Below are 18,548 nucleotides of genomic sequence, written 5' to 3' on the forward strand. Positions count from 1 at the left end.
GTGTATTAAAGAGAAATTAGGTTAGCTCTAATACCAAACTAAAAATTTGGTAATCTAATAAAGGCATGTAAAAATAATTCCATCTTACTTCCTCAATTCCAATACTACAATATTTAAATATATCAAATCTTCCAAATTAGAAGCCTTTGCCAAACCCAGGTATACTAGTTCTACATTTTATGTCCATCTGATGTTTGTTTGAACCACATAAGATCTGAAGATTTGGCCTTGACTGAGTTAGCCTCAGTTGCTTCTCAGATGGTATTATTGCATTATCTACAGTGATTATTGTGCGATTGCTCTCTCTTCTAGATTTGGCAGTGTGGAGGCTCACTGGAGATTGTGACTTGTTCCCATGTTGGTCACGTTTTTCGGAAGGCAACTCCCTACACGTTCCCTGGGGGCACTGGTCATGTCATCAACAAGAACAACAGGAGACTGGCAGAAGTTTGGATGGATGAATTTAAAGATTTCTTCTATATCATATCCCCAGGTAAGCCATTCTGACATCTTTCTTCCTCTGCAGGGGAAAACAAAATTTTAAGAATGCTGATTATATGTTCCATTATTGCCGTTATTCCATTCTTTAAATAAGGTATTGTTTATCACTGTAATATTGTAGAAGATTGTATTTGAGAAGTTGTCCTGTGAGGTGAATTTTGACCTAAAATGAGAGAGACTATTCTTGTTGCAAATGCCTGAACATTCTTTTCTCATTTGTTTCTTTATGAGTACAAGTATTATACTAAAAAAAAAAAAAAAAGAAAGAAGCAAGCAATATACAGGGAGATTTTAATTAACATGTATCAGTAAAATTTAAATAAAGAAATTTTAAGTTTTTATTCTATGTTTCACACATAATGCTGACTGTGTTGCTAAGAAATGTTTTTAATGTTTTTTTTTTGTTTGTTTTTAATGTTCTTACAGAGATTTTTTTCTGTGTTATTTTCTTAAAATACCTGAGTAGGGAGAGAGTGAGTGATTTCCCACAGGAACAAGATGGAAAATTATGCAGATATAAAAAATACTTTAAAGAATATTTAATAACAGTAAATTACTCATCTATGCATGTGAAAAGGCAATAATATATGACAATAATATAGCATCCTACTTTAGTTACAGAGTAGGATAGATATGGAAATAGAAGTAGGATATCACTGGGTAGTGAGGTTATGAGTAATTTCATTATTTCTTTTATTATTATATTAATTATAAAATATTAATTTCTATATATTATAAATTTTCTTTATAATACATAATATTTATTTTTCAAAATTGATTGAAAACAAATTTTAAAAGAAAACAAATAATTGAAATATTAAGAGAGAAATATTTTAAACCATTTAAAAGAGAAAAAATAAATCATTGTGAGAAATTCCATTACTGGATGATGTGATTATGAGTGATTTCATTCTTTAAGGTTTTTCTAGAATATCTCCAACAGCCATATTGCATAAAAAAAAACTCTGAGATATTGTTTTTAAGTAAAAAAAATGAAACATTTTGAGAAGATACAAATAAGAGGAAGACAGGGTTGCAATCTAGACAAAGAAAGCAAGTCATAAATTATATAATAGAAATTCAGCTGTACTGGTAAAATAATTTGTTGTGTTCTATTTTTGATAGTTTATAATAGGACTTATGTCATCAATGCCATTATTACGTAACCGGAAAGAACAGCAACAAAAACCCATGCCCACAACCTCTTTTCTACATTATCATCTATCACAGGTTTAGAAAAGTCAGTGTGGGTTCTAATTGACATGCTCAGGTTCTGAAAGTAGATAATGAGGCTGTGAAAATCCTTCTTTTATAGATGAAGAAGAGAATGAGCAGTATGAGCTTTCTTGTTAAGATCCAGTGTTACTCTGTAGAAAAGAAAAATTGGGGCAGTGCATGTGTAAATGTGTGATTAGGAGAAGGACTTTCTTCACACATTTTTAATCCTCCCCTGTGTCAAGACGCTATTGCCAGGAACACTATTTCTCATATAGATATATTTCTTGTTACAATAGAAACCCAGTCCAGATGTTCACAAAGTTGAGCTCTTTCACAAAGAGAGAGCATGTAAATTTGCAGGAAAGCAGTGACATTTATATAACCTTTTCATTTTCTTTTGATGATACTTGTTGAATTCAAATCATTACTTGTAGAGATATATAAGCTCAAACATCAAAAAAGAAGTAATGGACAAAAGAAATGTGTTATGTGTGATTATATACAATATACATTCAGGAATATAAGTAATTGTGAATAATTGTAACTGTGTATTATATTTACTCATAATGAATATTATTTGTGAAGCCAGGTGTTAGTCTTTTGTATAATTTCATATTGAATGAAAAAGGCAGATAAATGGTAGAACCATTTTTCATAATGTAGTGAAATGACCAGCTTCAGAGTTTAAAGGTGAAAAAGAATGCCTGCTCTCTGGAACTAATGACTTGCTGCTCCAGAGGGACTCTTTGTATATTCTGGAAAATGTAGTTATTTTCATTGCGATAAATATCATTTGGAAGGTTGTTATTCATATAAAATTGGCTCATTTAAGCCCAGAAAGGTACTTTGGAAAGCAGTAAAAGAACTTCTTGAGAAATGTCTGGAAACATCCTAAGGGGCATTTATGCTTTTGTATGTCTCAAAGATAGCATTGCTGAGTGTGGAACCTGCCTGCTCTATATGGGCAAAGAGAGAAAACCACAAATCTGAAACAATAAATTGCTTCTCAGTGGAAAAGGAAGATGGAAAGTAAGCTGGAAACTAGAGTTGCATGCCTATAAACAATTCTAGCCCCGAGCAGTTTCAGATCATGCAAAAACAGATAAAATAGGTTGTATTGAGGAAGTCAGGAATCTGTCATTTGTATGATGGAAAGCCTTCTTTGAGTGGGTAACTATTTTTGTCATTACTGACAGTTTCTGTGACTCTTAAAATCATGAATTTCTTTGCTATCATCTAAAATCATGGGGTTTCTGTTTTTCATTTTAGTTTGCATGAAGAGAAGTTGGTGTGGGGGGAGATTGGAAGGATACATACATGTGCGTTTACACTTAGAATTATATCCTTTTCTATAGTGTACATAAACACACACACACAAACACATGTTTATGAAAAATCTAAAAAGTTTATATTGAATTTTAAGTCTCCAGAAACTCCATAAACATCTGGTTAAGGAAAATGTTACAGTTCTTTCTAGAATTACCTCTGTGTATCTGTTCATTTTTCCAAGATATTTTATAAGGATACTCCCATTTTTTATACCAGGGCTTCTAGTACAAAATCTTATTCTCCACTTATGCAGTTGTTCAAAATGTGATCTTTAAGTACTGAGTCTTTGTGATTGAATGTTGACAACAATCTTGCTTCCTTCCAACATGCTCTATAAAATACTACCTTTCTACTTTATTGATTGGTTTAAGGATGCTTCAGTTCTGTCTTGAACTAAATGGGTACTCCTCTCTCAAAAGTGTATTTCTTGCAGTTTTGATACAATGGCCAATCAATTCTTACTGTATGCTATATTCTTTTATCTTTATTACCTATCTCTATAGCCAGAGTAGTTCAGAGACTTGTGTTACAGTGCTTAGAAATCTTCCTGTCACTTTATAGTCCTTGAAAAATATATGTTTTGAATAATTAGAACAATAAGTGAATGACTGAATCAATGAGTGAATTTTTAAAGGGGGCCCATTTTGTTTCATCTTTTCTATGGAATTCTCCATGGATGTCTGCTCTATATCAAGGAATCCCTTCATAATAATTGCAGCAAATCAGAACACTTTGTCCCAGCTCTCTATTCCAACCCTTGATAGCAGATCCACTGATAAAAGAGTGGTAGAACATACTTCTCATATGCCTGCATTCTCATTCCTTTGACTCTGCCACCAGAAAAGAAGGTTCCATTGCTTACCTGTGTGCTTTAGGTTATGATTCTACCATAATTATTGGCACACACAGTCATATAATTGTATCTTCCAGGGCCAATATAAAAGTCTAATAGGCATAATTTAGGAGGACAATAACATTTTCTAAGAAAGCAGCATAAGAGCTCATAAACTTAAAATGATTACTTTTACACATATCGATTTGTGTTTTCTCATGACCCCCAATAATTTAACGTTAAAAGGAGACATATAAATAGATACAAGTATGAATTACTTTTACTTGTTTTTTTCAAAATATTTACTCTATGTCCTGACTGTCTTCCGTATGCCCATTACCCTTTGGCAATATTGATAGAGTTGCAATGTCTAATTATGTCCCCTTAAAGGATATATGAATGAAGAGAAGCAATACTTTGAAACAGTGTTGAGGCCTGCATTTTCAGCATTTGTTTAGTTTGCTTTTCGGCTGTCTTTTTAAGGATGCAAATACTATAGCATCATCGATTTTTAAAGCCCTGTAGGCTTTTAAAGCCTGAGGCGGTTCTTACTAGTAATTGGGCTGTTTCAGCTTGAGCCAATCTGATTGTCCTGGCAAATCCTTTGAAGTGATCTGATGTAAGCAGAAACCACTCTACACAGAACATCCCTTTATAAATGGCAACATTTTTTTCACCCTATTGGTCACAGGTAAAAAGCTTAAGAACTTTAATAGAGTGGAGTCACAGCACTGACTATATATTTGACATGCTTGCTGTTCTATAAATATTGATTTTCTTTCTTTGGAGAGGTAGATTTCTAACTGGGTATCAATTGACATGTGATTAGAAGCAGCTGTCCTTATATAACCTCCAGTTGTTCTTCTTCCTTTTCTTAATGGGCTGCTCTGCTCTTATTTTGAGCACAAATTGAAAATAAAATGGTAAAGATTCCCAAACAAAGATATTTATATGTAACTGGGAAAGCAGCTTACTTTCCTTGACATTATTGTAGTATTTTCATCTGTATTCCATCCATGTAAACAGAAACCACACATTCAAAGAAGGTTTGTTGAACTTATTTTGAAAGTTAACTCTCTAGTGTTAACATTTTTAAAATACTTTGGAAAAATCAGCTCATCAAAGGTAATCTTTGTTAATAGCATCTTTGGATCTTTTATTAAACTTTAAGGTCCACGTTCATTTCTATCTCTTGAAATTTGTATCTGAAAATACAAATGTTTTCAGCATGCTGATTTGTTTAAAAGATAACAATATTTAATAACCAGCCCTTTGAGTGTAGGGCCTAATTTCTTTTATAATTCATAAAAATGTAGTTTCTGGCTGATATCATAAGCACAGGTTTTGATGTTTCCAGCAAAATGTGCAGCATGCAGGGTTTTTTTTGTTTTCTTTTTAAATAATCCATGTGTATCAGTTTTGGGTTGAGTTAACATGAACACATCTGAAAATAGTGTGGCACTTCTGAAAATACATTTGTACCTATGAATTTTGAATTTTTGTTACTTATTAAGTGCTTTTTCATCAGTACCAACCATGGTATCACTGAGTGAATATGATATTATGAGGAGGAAATTCTCAATCATTTTGATATACTGTATCGTAACAACACATAATTTATATGCCTCTGCGATCCCTTGAAATGCTAAATGTTGAAGTAAATGATGACACTTGTATTCAATATTGTTGGTGTAGTGGACAGACAACTGCTTTTCCTCACTGTAGCCAATCACTGGTCAGTTTTTATTGTTGGTATTGTTACTAGTATTTCATGTGTATTTATTTGTATTTTTATAATAATGATCCTGCTTTGCTTCTATCTTCATCTGATGAGAATTATTAAGTTCTTGATTTGCACTGTGCCAGGAAAAGGGACATGGAAAAAATATTGTCTTTGCCTTTAAACAATGAACTGCCTAGATCGTCACAGTTAATTAGTTTAAATGGAAAATATTAAGTACTTAGTACATGAGGAACATACAGACAAGAATTGGAGGGGATACTTATAAAAACTGTTTACATTTTCCTAGTTTCCTCTTCCTCACTCAGAAACTTCAAAGTCAAATGAATCTTCAAGTTCTTTCCATTCTACTTACTAAGTTCTCTCTAGTCCAGTTATCTTCATTTTCACACGCATCCTGCATCCTGATAACTTCTTGATTGTCCTGATGGCTCTCCCTGCCTCAAAACTTGCCCACATTTCACTCACTCCTACAGTGCTGCTAGAGAACCTTCATAAACTTTGATCTCTCACTCACCTTAACACAAAGTCAAAAGTTTAGAACACGGCCAACAAGGCCCTATGTGATTTAGTTAACTTTTCACCCTATACTTTCAACCCTAGCAGTCCACATACCAACCATGTAGAACCATATTTAGACGCAAAGCTCAACACACTTCCTGCCACTTTTAGGTCTTTGCATATGTCTAAAACAGTAGTTAATGAATGAATGAATGCTGCCACCTCCGCCTAAAATACCATCATCATCCATGAATCAAATTTGATATAATTCCCCCCCAAGAGCTCCAATGGTTCCAGGTACTTCCTCTGTTGTAGCATTTACGCATTTTTAAAGGACTTTTTTTTTCCCTCCATTAAGCTATAAAGGAACTGTTTCTGTTATTTTTTTGATGTGTTTGTTTGGTTCCATTTGTATGTAGCGTTCATTGAGCTCATATTTTTAAAAATTGTATATGTCAGATGCAAATAAAATGTTTTCATCACCACCCCTGTCAGCCTTCCTTCAAATCCTTTTCCTATGCATTTGCATGAATATACATACATATACACACATATATAAGTAAATAAGATCATATAATGAGTACTATTTTCATTTCCTTTTTTAACTGAATATGTTCTTCAATATTTTATGTTTAATTCACAAAAGATTGTCTCATTTGACTCTGTGGCTAAATTGTAATATAATATATATCAAAGCTTATCCAATCATAGCAATATACAGCATTATCAGTTGTTTGCTGTTATAAAAAATTCCAAAAACATTATTGAAATAACATTTTGATGAACTTGGGAGGTTAATTCTGAACAATGTAACAGCATTAAGAAAGAGAGTGCTGGAGGCAGATTGCCTGGGTTAGTTCAAATCTTGGTTCCATGTAACCCCACTGTGTTTACTTAAGCTCTTTGTACTTACTTTCCTTATTATCAAGTGGGATTTATAATAATATGGCCATCCTCAGAGATTTTTGAAACTAATGAAAAAAGATACATAAATCACTTAGAATAGTGGCTCACAACTAGTATTAGATATCAGTTAGCATTAGATATTTCTGTTATTATTGACTAGATATATGCATAGAAGTAGATTTATTGGGTCAATGGATATGTAAATTTATATTTTGGTAGATATTTTCAAAACTTCCATCCAAAAAAACTGAAGCCGTTATCACTTTCACCAACAGTGCTTGAGCACTTATACTATACTATCAACATTTCAGATCCTCAATACTTCTTTTTTTCATGTATATTTATCTGAGTCTACATATATACCTACATTTATTTACATCTGGATATATATTTTCATATATATGCACTTTCTCTTCCCACACTTTTACAAGGAATGAAAGTATACTGCCACTTTTTGTTATTTGGATTTCCTCTTTCCATTCCATACCTCTTGTTCATTTTACTTTTGGATATCTATGGTTCTTTTTAGATATGTATTCTGGTAATTAATCTTCTGTCTGTTATATACATGGAAAGGGTTTTCTCCCAAACTACTACATATGCTGTAATTCAATTGATATACAAAAATATATTTTAAAAAATTTTTGAAAAAGAATCTGTTTGTGTAAATTCTGTTTTCTTCTTTATGGCATTTATGGTTTTTTTCTGTGTATGTGTGTGTGAAAACAGTCTCTCCCAAGTCTAATACATTTTAGGTGCCCCATAAATATTTGTTGAATGATTTAGGTTTGAGTTGAGTAAAATGCATGTTTTTTTTTTTAAGTGGTCAGTGATCTCTCTGGGCAATAAACATGAGCAGAAATGTCAGATGAGATAACTCTCATTATGTAAAATATTATCATCTTTATCCATGGGACATAAATAAAAGTATCCACCATAAAATTTCTGATTTTAAAGCTATTAATATGATTATATCAGTTCCCAATACAGTAATTCTTGCCTAGTGTCTTGAATTGTATTCATAGTTCATAAAATTAATAAACAGGTGATATAAATATTGTTTATTGAATCTTGCCAAAATATTGATATTGAACACTAAGGGTGGATCATTGTATTTCAGGATCTTTGATTAGCAATTCACAACTATTTCAGAAAACTAACCCCTTAAATAATTTTATTAATATCAAATCTGGGCAAGTTCAAAGTATTTCTAGAGTGAATAAATGTAGCAAGTTCTAGTGAAGATCTGTTCACAGACTAATCACTGCCTTCTAGGGTTTAGATACCAAACTTACTCAGGCATTAGACTTTGCTCCCTGTTCCAACTAAGTGTCACATAGCCTTTGTCTAATGCGTGTGTGTTTGTATGCAACCAATTTATTATTCTGAAGTTTCCAATTAGAAAATTCTACCCCAGTTGGATTGGATGGATCATGATTAGTATCCATATCCTTATGACTTGTTCCAACAGTCAAAGTAAAAAGTTTCAGTGTTTTTAAATTGGTATAAATGGTCAAGAACCCCTGTGTAAGATGTGTAGGTTTTTACTGTCAGGAGTTGGCTGAGAGTTTTTGCTTGATGTAAAAACATTAAATATGAATCAAACATGATTCAGGTGCATACAGAGGTTTTATCATACCTACTTTCATCTTGTCATCTTCAGAGTTCCCTAACTTCATTATTTAACTTTAAAGTACTTAAAACTGAACACCTTAAAAATTATATAGTCAGTTACATCTCATTTCAATTCCCATTCTTAACTGATTTGAGGGAATCACTCCGACACTTAGCAATAGTTACGTCATAAATTGGTTGTCATGTGATTACACATTGCAGATTTCTTATTTCTAATACTCTCAGGCTAAGGCCCCTGGATTAGGTGTTCTGGAGGGTCATCTTTGCCTAATTCCTATGTTATCATCATCTTTTGCTATTTTACATAAAATATGAGTTTAATTCTGGAGTTACCTAGTTAAATACAATCTTTTGAAAGTGAGAAGAAAGGATAATTTTTAGAGAATTAGAAAGAAAACTACAGTCTTTCCTAGATCCAATAATGAACTATCTAGTGTAAACTTTCCAGATGTGCTCAACTGTGTTTTTTTTAATAGTTCCTTGCAAAAGTAAAACAAAAAACAAGAAAGCAAAATCATAGCCACATACTTGCCTATCAAATATTCAATTTTAATGATGGATTACCTTAGCATCCTAATAATTTACAATCTAATGCCCTTGAAAGTAGATCTTCTTTAGCATAACAACACAAATTCTCTGGAAAATAAGAGTTTTACTTTTAGCAATTGTTTTTATCCAGTGTGCTTCATTTTCAAGGCAAACAATTCAATATCACAGTATCCAAGAATATGCTTCTACCAGCAATGTTGAAGAAGCTTAAGTTGAACAGTTCTATGAAGACCTACAAGACATTCTAGAACTAATACCCCCCCAAAATGTCCTTTTCATTACAGGGGACTGGGATGTAAAAGTAGAAAGTCAAGAAACACCTGGAGTAACAGGCAAATTTGGCCTGGGAGTACAGAATGAAGCAGGGCAAAGGCTAATAGAGTCTTGCCAAGAGAACACACTGGTCATAGCAAACACCCTCTTCCAACAACACAAGAGAAAACTCTACACATGGACATCACCAGATGGTCAATACTGAAATCAGATTGATTATATTCTTTGCAGCCAAAGATAGAGATGCTGTATACAGGCAGCAAAAACAAGACTGGGAGCTGACTGTGGCTCAGATCATTATTATTATTGCCAATTCATTATTAGTACTGCCAATTATTATTGCCAATCATTGCCAAATTCAGACTTAAATTGAAGAAAGTAGGGGAAACCACTAGACTTCTCAGGTACGACCTAAATCAAATCCCTCATGATTGTACAGTGAAGGTGACAAGTAGATTCAAGGGATTAGATCTGATAGAGTTCCTGAAGAACTAAGAACTATGGATAGAGGTTCTTGACATTGTACAGGAGGCAGTGATCAAGACCATCCCCAAGAAAAGGAAATGCAAAAAGGCAAAATGACTGTCTGAGGAGGCCTTACAAATAGCTGTGAAAAGAAGAGAAGCAAAAGGCAAAGGAGAAAAGGAAAGATACACCCATTTGAATGCAGAGTTCCAAAGAATAGCCAGGAGAGATAAGAAAGGCTTCCTCAGTGATCAATGCAAAGAAATAAAGGAAAACATTACAATGGGAAAAACTAGAGATCTCTTCATGAAAATTAGAGATACGAAGGGAACATTTCATACAAAGATGCGTTCATTAATGGACAGAAATGGTATGGACCTAACAGAAGCAGAAGATACTAAGAAGAAGTGGCAAGAATACATAGAACTATACAAAAAAGATCTTCATGACCCTGATAACCATGATGGTGTGATCACTCATCTAGAGCCAGACATAATGGAATGTGAAGTCAAGTGGGCCTTAGGGAGCATCACTATGAACAAAGCTAGTGGTACTGGTGGAATTCCAGTTGAGCTATTTCAAATCCTAAAAGATGATCCTGTGAAGCTGCTGCACTCAATATGCCAGCAAATTTGGAAAGCTCAGCAGTGGCCACAGGACTGGAAAAGGTCAGTTTTCATGCCAATCCCAAAGAAAGGCAATGCCAAAAAATGCTCAAATACAACACAATTGCACTCATCTCACACTGTAATGCTCAAAATTTTCCACGCCAGGCTTCAACAGTAGGTAACCGTGAGCTTCCAGATGTTCAAGCTTGTTTTAGAAAAGGCAGAGGAACCAGAGACCAAATTGCCAACAACTGTTGGATCATCAAAAAAGCACGAGAGTTCCAGAAAAACATTTACTTCTGCTTTATTGACTATGCCAAAGCCTTTGCGTGGATCACAACAAATTGTGGAGATGTGAATACCAGACCATGTGACCTGCCTCCTTAGAAATCTGAGAAATGCAGGTCAAGAAGCAACAGTTAGAACTGGATGTGGCACAACAGACTGGTTCCAAATAGGCAAAGGAGTACACAAGGCCGTATATTGTCACCCTGCTTATTTAACTTACATGCAGAGTTCATCAGGTGAAATGCCAGGCTGGATGAAGCACAAGCTGGAATCCAGACTGCTGGCAGAAATATCAATAACCTAAGATAGGCAGATGCCACCACACTTATGGCAGAAAGTGAAGAAAAGAGCCTCTTGATGAAGGTGAAAAAGGAAAGTGAAGAAGTTGTCTTAAAATTCAGCTATCAGAAAACTAATATCATGGCATCTGTTCCCATCACTTCATGGCAAATAGATGGGGAAACAGTGGAAATAGTGACAGGCTATTTTTGGGGGCTCCAAAATCACTGGGTATGGTGACTGCTGCCATGAAATTAAAAGACACTTGCTCCTTGGAAGGAAAGCTATGACCAACCTAGACAGCATATTAAAAAGCAGAGACATTACTTTGCCAAGAAAGGCCTAGTCAAAGCAACAGTTTTTCCAGTAGTCATGTATGGATGTGAGAGTTGGACTATAAAGAAAGCTGAGTGCCAAAAAATTGATGCTTTTGAACTGTGGTTTTGGAGAAGACTCTTGAGAGTCCCTTCGATAGCAAGGAGATCCACCCAGTCCATCCTAAAGGACATCAGTCCTGAATATTCATTGAGAAGGACTGATGCTGAAGCTGAAACTCCAGTACTTTGGCCACCTGATGCGAAGAACTGACTCATTTGAAAAGACCCTGATGCTGGGAAAGATTAAAGGCGGGAGGAGAAGGGGAAGACAGAGGATGAGATGATTTGATGGCATCACTGAGTCAATGGACATGATTTTGAGTAAACCCCAGGAGTTGGTGATGGACAGGAAAGCCTGGCATGCTGCGCTCCATGGAGTTGCAGAGAGTCATACATGACTGAGTGACTGAATTGAATTGAATTGTGGTTATGAGTGAAGAGAGCTTTGCATCTATTTGTTGAAAGGAATGAATGCTGAACAATGGATACCGGCCAGGATGAAAAGGAGACATGGGGAGGGCTTTCCAAAGGAAAGGGGAAATGATTCCTGAAAAGGCAGGATACCCGTTTAACAAATAGGCTTTTTGCATAATTTTATCAGAAGCAGCATTGATATGGAGCAGTAGTAGTAGTAGTTGTTTAGCCACTAAGTCGTGCCCAATTATTTTGCGACCCCATGGACCTTAGCTCACCAGGCTCCTCTGTTCATGGATTTCCCAGGCAAGAATACTGGAGTATTCCTGGAGTGGGCTGCCATTTCCTACTCCAGGGGATCTTCCTGACCCAAGAATTGAACCCATGTCTCCTGCATTGGCAGGCATATTTTTTTAACCTCCAAGCCACCAGGGAAGCCCTTATGTGGTGTAGTCACTGTTGATGTGGATTGTCAATGCCTAAGAGAAAGTGGCTGCCATGTTGATAACTGACTGGCTCAGAATCACTTCCTGGAAAGCTCTACTCTAGCATCTACTTGGCTCTGTTTTCTTTCATTTGACTTTCTCATGTTTAGAATCACTGTATTTTATTAACAAAGCAGTGAACAAGAAAAAAAGCAGTGAGGGATGGTCTTCTTGGCAGGCTTCCAAGTGCTTGTACCATTGGGATGTTGTCCATAAATGTTTATGTAAGATGCCATAATGTACTTACAGAAGTCTTTTTCATCATGGATGTCAGTAAAGAGCAATAGAGAAGGTTGGTGGGTATGTGGGAAAAACCAAAATGCATGGTCTAATACAAGTCATACCATAAAAACTGTATTTTATTTGTAAAAATCCTGGTGTTCCCAATGGTAAACCTTCTTCACTCTATCTCTACAGCTTTCTTATCTTTCAGCAGCCAGTCTAGCCTGTCCTAGGATAGACCAGAGAGGTTGAAGAAGGCTCTTTCTTTACTTCTACTTCCAGATGCCATCTCACTCTGGTACTAAAACCCAGATATTTATCTGCGCAAACCTGTGTCATCCAAGATTCTAAATTTGATTGCTAGCTTCATCTGAATTCAGACTCCTGGGGACATTAACATTGAAAGCATGGTTTTTCCCTGTAGAATATTTTCCAGTAAGAGTCACTTGATGTTTTGGTTTCCCATTTTCTTCTGGTATTTATTGGTCTCTCAGGAAAATCCTTATTATGTAGGTGGGAAAGACAGTAAGTGGAGAATCATCTTAGGGAAAAGGTATTAGCCACTAGTGTCATAAATGTATTGTGCTTAAGATTTGTCCAGGTAATGTAAGATGAGAGGGAATGCTGGGGTCTAAAGTAGGTGATTTTAGGCCAGGGAGGAGTGGAAATGGAAGAGAAGAATGATATCCTAGGGTTATAACTCAAGAGCCAGCTTGGCCACATCATGATGAAGGGCACCAAATCTGGATAAGACAGACTTGAAAAAATAGTAGCTGTTTCCCGTGGTGGAGCTTTGGTGATGTTTTCCATTGTCAGCCTTTCTTCCTTTCTCCTAACCCATGATCCTTGCCAAGTGACCCCTATTTTCCCATACTTGCTTCCAGCTTCATTTATTCTACCATCTTTTAATTTTTTTTAGTTAAATATAACCAATAAATGCTATTTCTTCTCATTCTTTCAATTTCTCTATAAATTAAAACATTAATAGAGAAAATATGTCAATATTTTTGATCAAATAATGCAAACAGGTATACAGAAGTAAGTCATATTCCAGAAGTAGCTATGTAAGCTTACACAACTTGTAACTTTACTAGTCATATAATCTCTTTATCCCTCAGCTTCTGCATCTATAAAGTGGGAATTTTATAATATTTATCACACAGAATCTCATTTTGACATCTCATTTATCTCACATATTCCATTTTTGTGAGCAATAATGAGATACATTATATACAGATACTGAACTGTATCTGAAGCATACTAAGGACTTAACAAATTATAAATAATAAATATCTGAAGAAAATAATAAAAGGATGCACTAGCCAAGGGTCAAGTATTTTATATATAAATATGTGTGTATTCTATTATTTATGAAAAGGTTATCAATTAAAATATTGTTGATAAATAACATATATGTGACAAAATATTTATATAATAAAATGACGGTTTCTTTTATATAAGATACATTTCTGGGCAGAGATCACAGACTGCTTTGAGAATTTGTTAAGTCTGTAAAACTATTCCCAGTTGGATACATAAATATACAACTTTGTTCATATAGGTTTGGAATTCATGGAGGCTTTGATTCCTACTTATGGATTTCAAAGGCATGTAGGATTCTAGGACTCTAGCTTTAAAGGCAAATTACAAACCTTGAATTTGAATTTAATATCTAAACATGTAGATTTGTTTATTGGGAAAGTGACAGTTTCTCAGGTATTGAATATTTTTTATTTAAATTAGTAGCTGAAAATGATAATCTCTAAGTTCAATTATAACTTTCTATATTCTTCTGAAACAAGGAGCTCCCCTACTTCTTTTGAAATATGAGACCATTTTCTGCTCCCTGATTATGTTGATATAAACAGGATGATTCAGAAGCACTCACTAAGGAGGGATACATTCCACTGACTCAGGTCTTTTAAATTAGGGCAAGAATCAGGGGGCAAGAGCCAAAAATAAAGAGGATCAGAACCTTGCTCTCAGACAAGAAAAAAATTAAGTAGGCTTGTAACTGGATATTGTGGCAGGCTTAGTTTGAAAGAGCTCTGACTCGGGGTAGGAAGCAATTTCAGAATTTTTAATAGTATTTTGTTTATCTTTGTATTTCAGCCTTCATAATTTTATTCTTGAGATCTAGACTTTAATTGGTGGTGTGCATGTGTACTCAGCCATGTCCAGCCTTTTGCAACCCCATGGAATGTAACCCATCAGGCTCCTCTGTCCACAGGATTTTCCAGTCAAGAATACTGAGTTGCCATTTTCTACTCCAGGGGATCTTCCCAACCCAGGGATTGAACTCACATCTCCTGTGTCTCCTGCATTGGCAGGCAGATTCTTTACCACTGCACTACTTGGGAAGCCAAAATTGGTAGTCAGTTTTTATTATCAGTTTTTTTGTGCTGATTCTTGCTATCTGTTACTGCAATGCAAATTATCCTAAAACCTAATAGGTTAAAACATAATATTTTATTGTATCTCATGATTCTGTGGATCAGAAGTTCAGGCAGGGCTCAACAGGGTGATTCCTCTGCTCCATGTGGCATTGACTGAAGTTACTCAGTAGTATTCAACTGTAATGTGGGTTGGTCTGGGGAGTCCATGCTGGCTTTTCTTGCATATCTGGCACCTTCCTATGATGGCTAAAAGGCTGGTCTGAGTAGGATGGTCAACTGAGGGGCTTGTTGTTGTTTAGTCGCTCAATCATGCCCAACACTTTGAAACCCCGTGGACTGACTGCAGCATACCCTGTCCTTAACTATCTTCCAGACTTTGCTCAAACTCATGTCTATTGAGTCGATGATGCCATCCAACCATCTCATCCTTTGTTGCCCCCCTTTCATCCTTCCCCCAGTCTTTTCCAGCATCAGGGTCTTTTCCAATGAGTCTCCCTTCACATCAAGCGGCCAAAGTATTAGAGCTTCAGCTGAAGTGCTTATCAGTGGCCTTTCCAGTATAATGGTCTAAAGGTACTCAGATAACTGTCAAAGAAGCTGACTTCCCTTTGAGTAAATGTTTCAAGGGGCCTGGGCAGAGGTGCAAGGATTCTCATGAGAGGCTTGAGAATCCCAGAATGTCCCTTCAGCTTAGTTTAGCAAGTCATTAAAGCAAATAGAATCAAGGAGAGAGAGTTTAGACTTTCTATCTATCTCAAAGGAAGGAATAGCCAAGTATCTGTGACCATCTTTAATCTATCAGATTTTCCCCCTAAACTTTGAATAAAGAGGATTCAGTTAATCATACTTTTTGATTCATGGCTATGATTTGCTTTCTTTTTTCTTTCTTTTCTTTCCTCCCTTCCTTTGTTCTTCTTCCTCCCTCCCTTTCCCCTCCTCTTCCTCTTTTTTCTTCAGCCCTCCTTATAGATAACATTACATTTTGTTTAATATGTATATATCTTTCTTCATAGTTATACTTTTGGGAGTTTTTATTTGAATATTTTATTTAAAACTGTATTATTTGTGGTTAATTTATTTTTAATTAGTATAAATGGCATTTAATTACATTTCATTATTTTTCTTTTCTTTATATCACAAATGTTATCATTTTAACACTCATTCTAGGTTTTTAAGCACACATATATATGCTACAAAGCACTCAGTCATGGAAATCCACTGCATTTTAACTATTTACCCTCTTAATGATGGTTCGAATCTTCCCTGGTGGTTCAACAGTAAAGAATGCTCCTGCCAGTGCAGGAGACATGGGTTCAATCCCTGGGTCAGGAAAATTCCCTGGAGAAGGAAATAGCAACCTACTCCAGTATTTTTGCCTGGAAAATCCCAGGGACAGAGGAGCCTGGCAGGCTGCAATCCATGGGATTGCAGAGTCAGACATGACTTAGTGACTAAAGAAAAATACCAAAATGATTTACTCAAAGTAGTTCCAGTTCCCTGCCACCATTAATTTTACTTTCTTCAACAAATAATCAATATTAACTGTATGACAGACATGTCTAAGTACTAACAACATACATGTTTTATGAATTTATATAAGAATGGGGAAGGGGATTTATGCCTAGGAGTAAAATTTGTGAGTCATAGAATTTTGTCAGATGTTTTTCAGAATTCCAGCAAGTATCTCATTGCAGGTTCCATTAACTTTGCCCATGCTTTTTTCATTAAGCAAGATTCTTTTTCAATTTTTAAATGTTTATTCTATTTTGAATATGTAATAAATTCACATAGTTCGAAAATGAAAATAATATAAAACAAGTTCATGTGGAGAAATCTTGATCCAACCCCATTTCCACCCATCACATTCCTCTTCCATGCTTTGTCTTAATTACTTTTGCATCATTCCAATGAGAGCGCCTTGATTTTGATATAACCTAGATTTATTGGGTTTGCTTCCTGCGTTTTGGTTTATGCTCCTGAAGGTTTTTAGAAAACATTTTCTCATATTTTTAAAAATTCTTTTCTTTAACATTTTCGTTCTTTATCATCTTATTAGTAGGAGATATTTTATTATCTTAAGTATTCCCAATTATGTCTTGATCTTACTAACTTTAAAATCATGTGCAAAGGGTACAATTTTACTTGACTAATTTTTTCATCCTTTGAATCTGATCTTTGTCCTCTGGAGGTTATTGAGCAGCACAATGCATAAAGACTTTTATTTTTGTATTGTGCTATATTTAAATGACACATTTGCAAATAACTTGGCACGTGCTACATCAGCCTCTGTTTTTGTAGCTCTGGGCTGTAGAGATAAGGCAGATTGATTTGCCTGAGGGGCCCAAGGTTTTCCTAAAGGGCAGGAACCAATCCTTTTTCAAGTTCCACATTTAAGGGGTTAAACTAGGGTGGCCACAAAAGCAAAAGTAAATTGCAGAGAAAGTAGGGAGGACCAGTGGGCCTCCCTGACTGTGAATCAGAAAATGTGGGAGCGGGCACAATGACTCCGGTGCACAAGATAGAGATGAGGCTGCTCGCTGTAACTAGAGCTCCTGGGGCTGGTGCCCCCAGCAGTGGTGTGATCCTCTGGGACTGGGAAATGGGAATAGTAGGTGGGATTATTCAGCCCCACCACAGTGCCCTGGACATGGCCTCCAGAAGCAGTAGGTGATTTCCAATGAGGAGACTCTGCATTATTTGTGAGATGGTTCACCCTGGTAAAAGCATTTGCCTCACTTTCCTTTCTGTCTCTTTATGGGAGACCCCAGCAAGCATTCATTCCTCCCTGAGGTCTTGAACCTGCTGGCACTGGCCCACTCTGGTTGGAATTTCCACCACCTCATCTCTACAAGGCTAAACCCTGGGGTATCTTAGCGCCTTGTAGAAGTGGTTGGGTGAGGAAATCAAAGGTACTTCCCACTAGAGAGCCTGGCCAGTTTGAATAGGAACATCCTCATCCCTGAACCTGAAAAATGATCCATGCCAACTTCTCAGGAGAGCAGGGTTACCACTACCACCTCGGAACTCCTGGCCTTCTCAGAACAGAAAGCTTTGCTCCTGCCTCCAGTGTTAGGTGCAGTTATTCAAAACAGCACTTTATTACACATTTTAACAAGAGCTTTGGTGATTCTTGTTCATGTTAAAGTTTGAGAGAAGCATTTGGTCTCATTTTTGTCTTCTCTGGTTGGCTCTCTTGTTCTCCCCTGGCCCCTGTAATAGATGGACAAGTATTTGGCAACATTGAGCCTCTTAAAGCTAAGATCAAATAACTAAGCTTTTTATATGATTTCTCCACTTACGAAGGGATTCCAGTCCCCTATTCCCCCAACATAAGACTCCATGTTAAATTTGAATGTCAGTCCAACAACAAATAATATTTTAATGTCCTGAGCAATACTTGATTCTTGGGTCATATTTATGCCAAGTAATTAATTGTTGGTAATATGAAATGCAAATTTAACTGGACAAACTATATTTTTATCTTCTACATCTGGAAACTACAGTAACAAAATTACCCCTTGTATAACTA

At 35.7% G+C, this 18,548-nt stretch overlaps 1 protein-coding gene across 3 annotated transcripts in view; it reads left to right on the plus strand.

The window, feature by feature from the left end:
• The window catches only part of GALNT13 (polypeptide N-acetylgalactosaminyltransferase 13), a 597,872-nt gene that overhangs the window by 427,482 nt on the left and 151,842 nt on the right, over positions 1 to 18,548 (plus strand). For all 3 annotated transcript variants that reach the window (XM_043488172.1, XM_043488173.1, XM_043488174.1), the window contains exon 9: positions 313 to 493. In XM_043488172.1, the coding sequence (XP_043344107.1) occupies positions 313 to 493 (181 nt within the window). The remainder of the gene's footprint in view (positions 1 to 312; positions 494 to 18,548) is intronic.

The sequence above is a fragment of the Cervus canadensis genome, chromosome 15 (assembly GCF_019320065.1).
Source record: "Cervus canadensis isolate Bull #8, Minnesota chromosome 15, ASM1932006v1, whole genome shotgun sequence".
Lineage (NCBI taxonomy): Eukaryota > Metazoa > Chordata > Mammalia > Artiodactyla > Cervidae > Cervus > Cervus canadensis.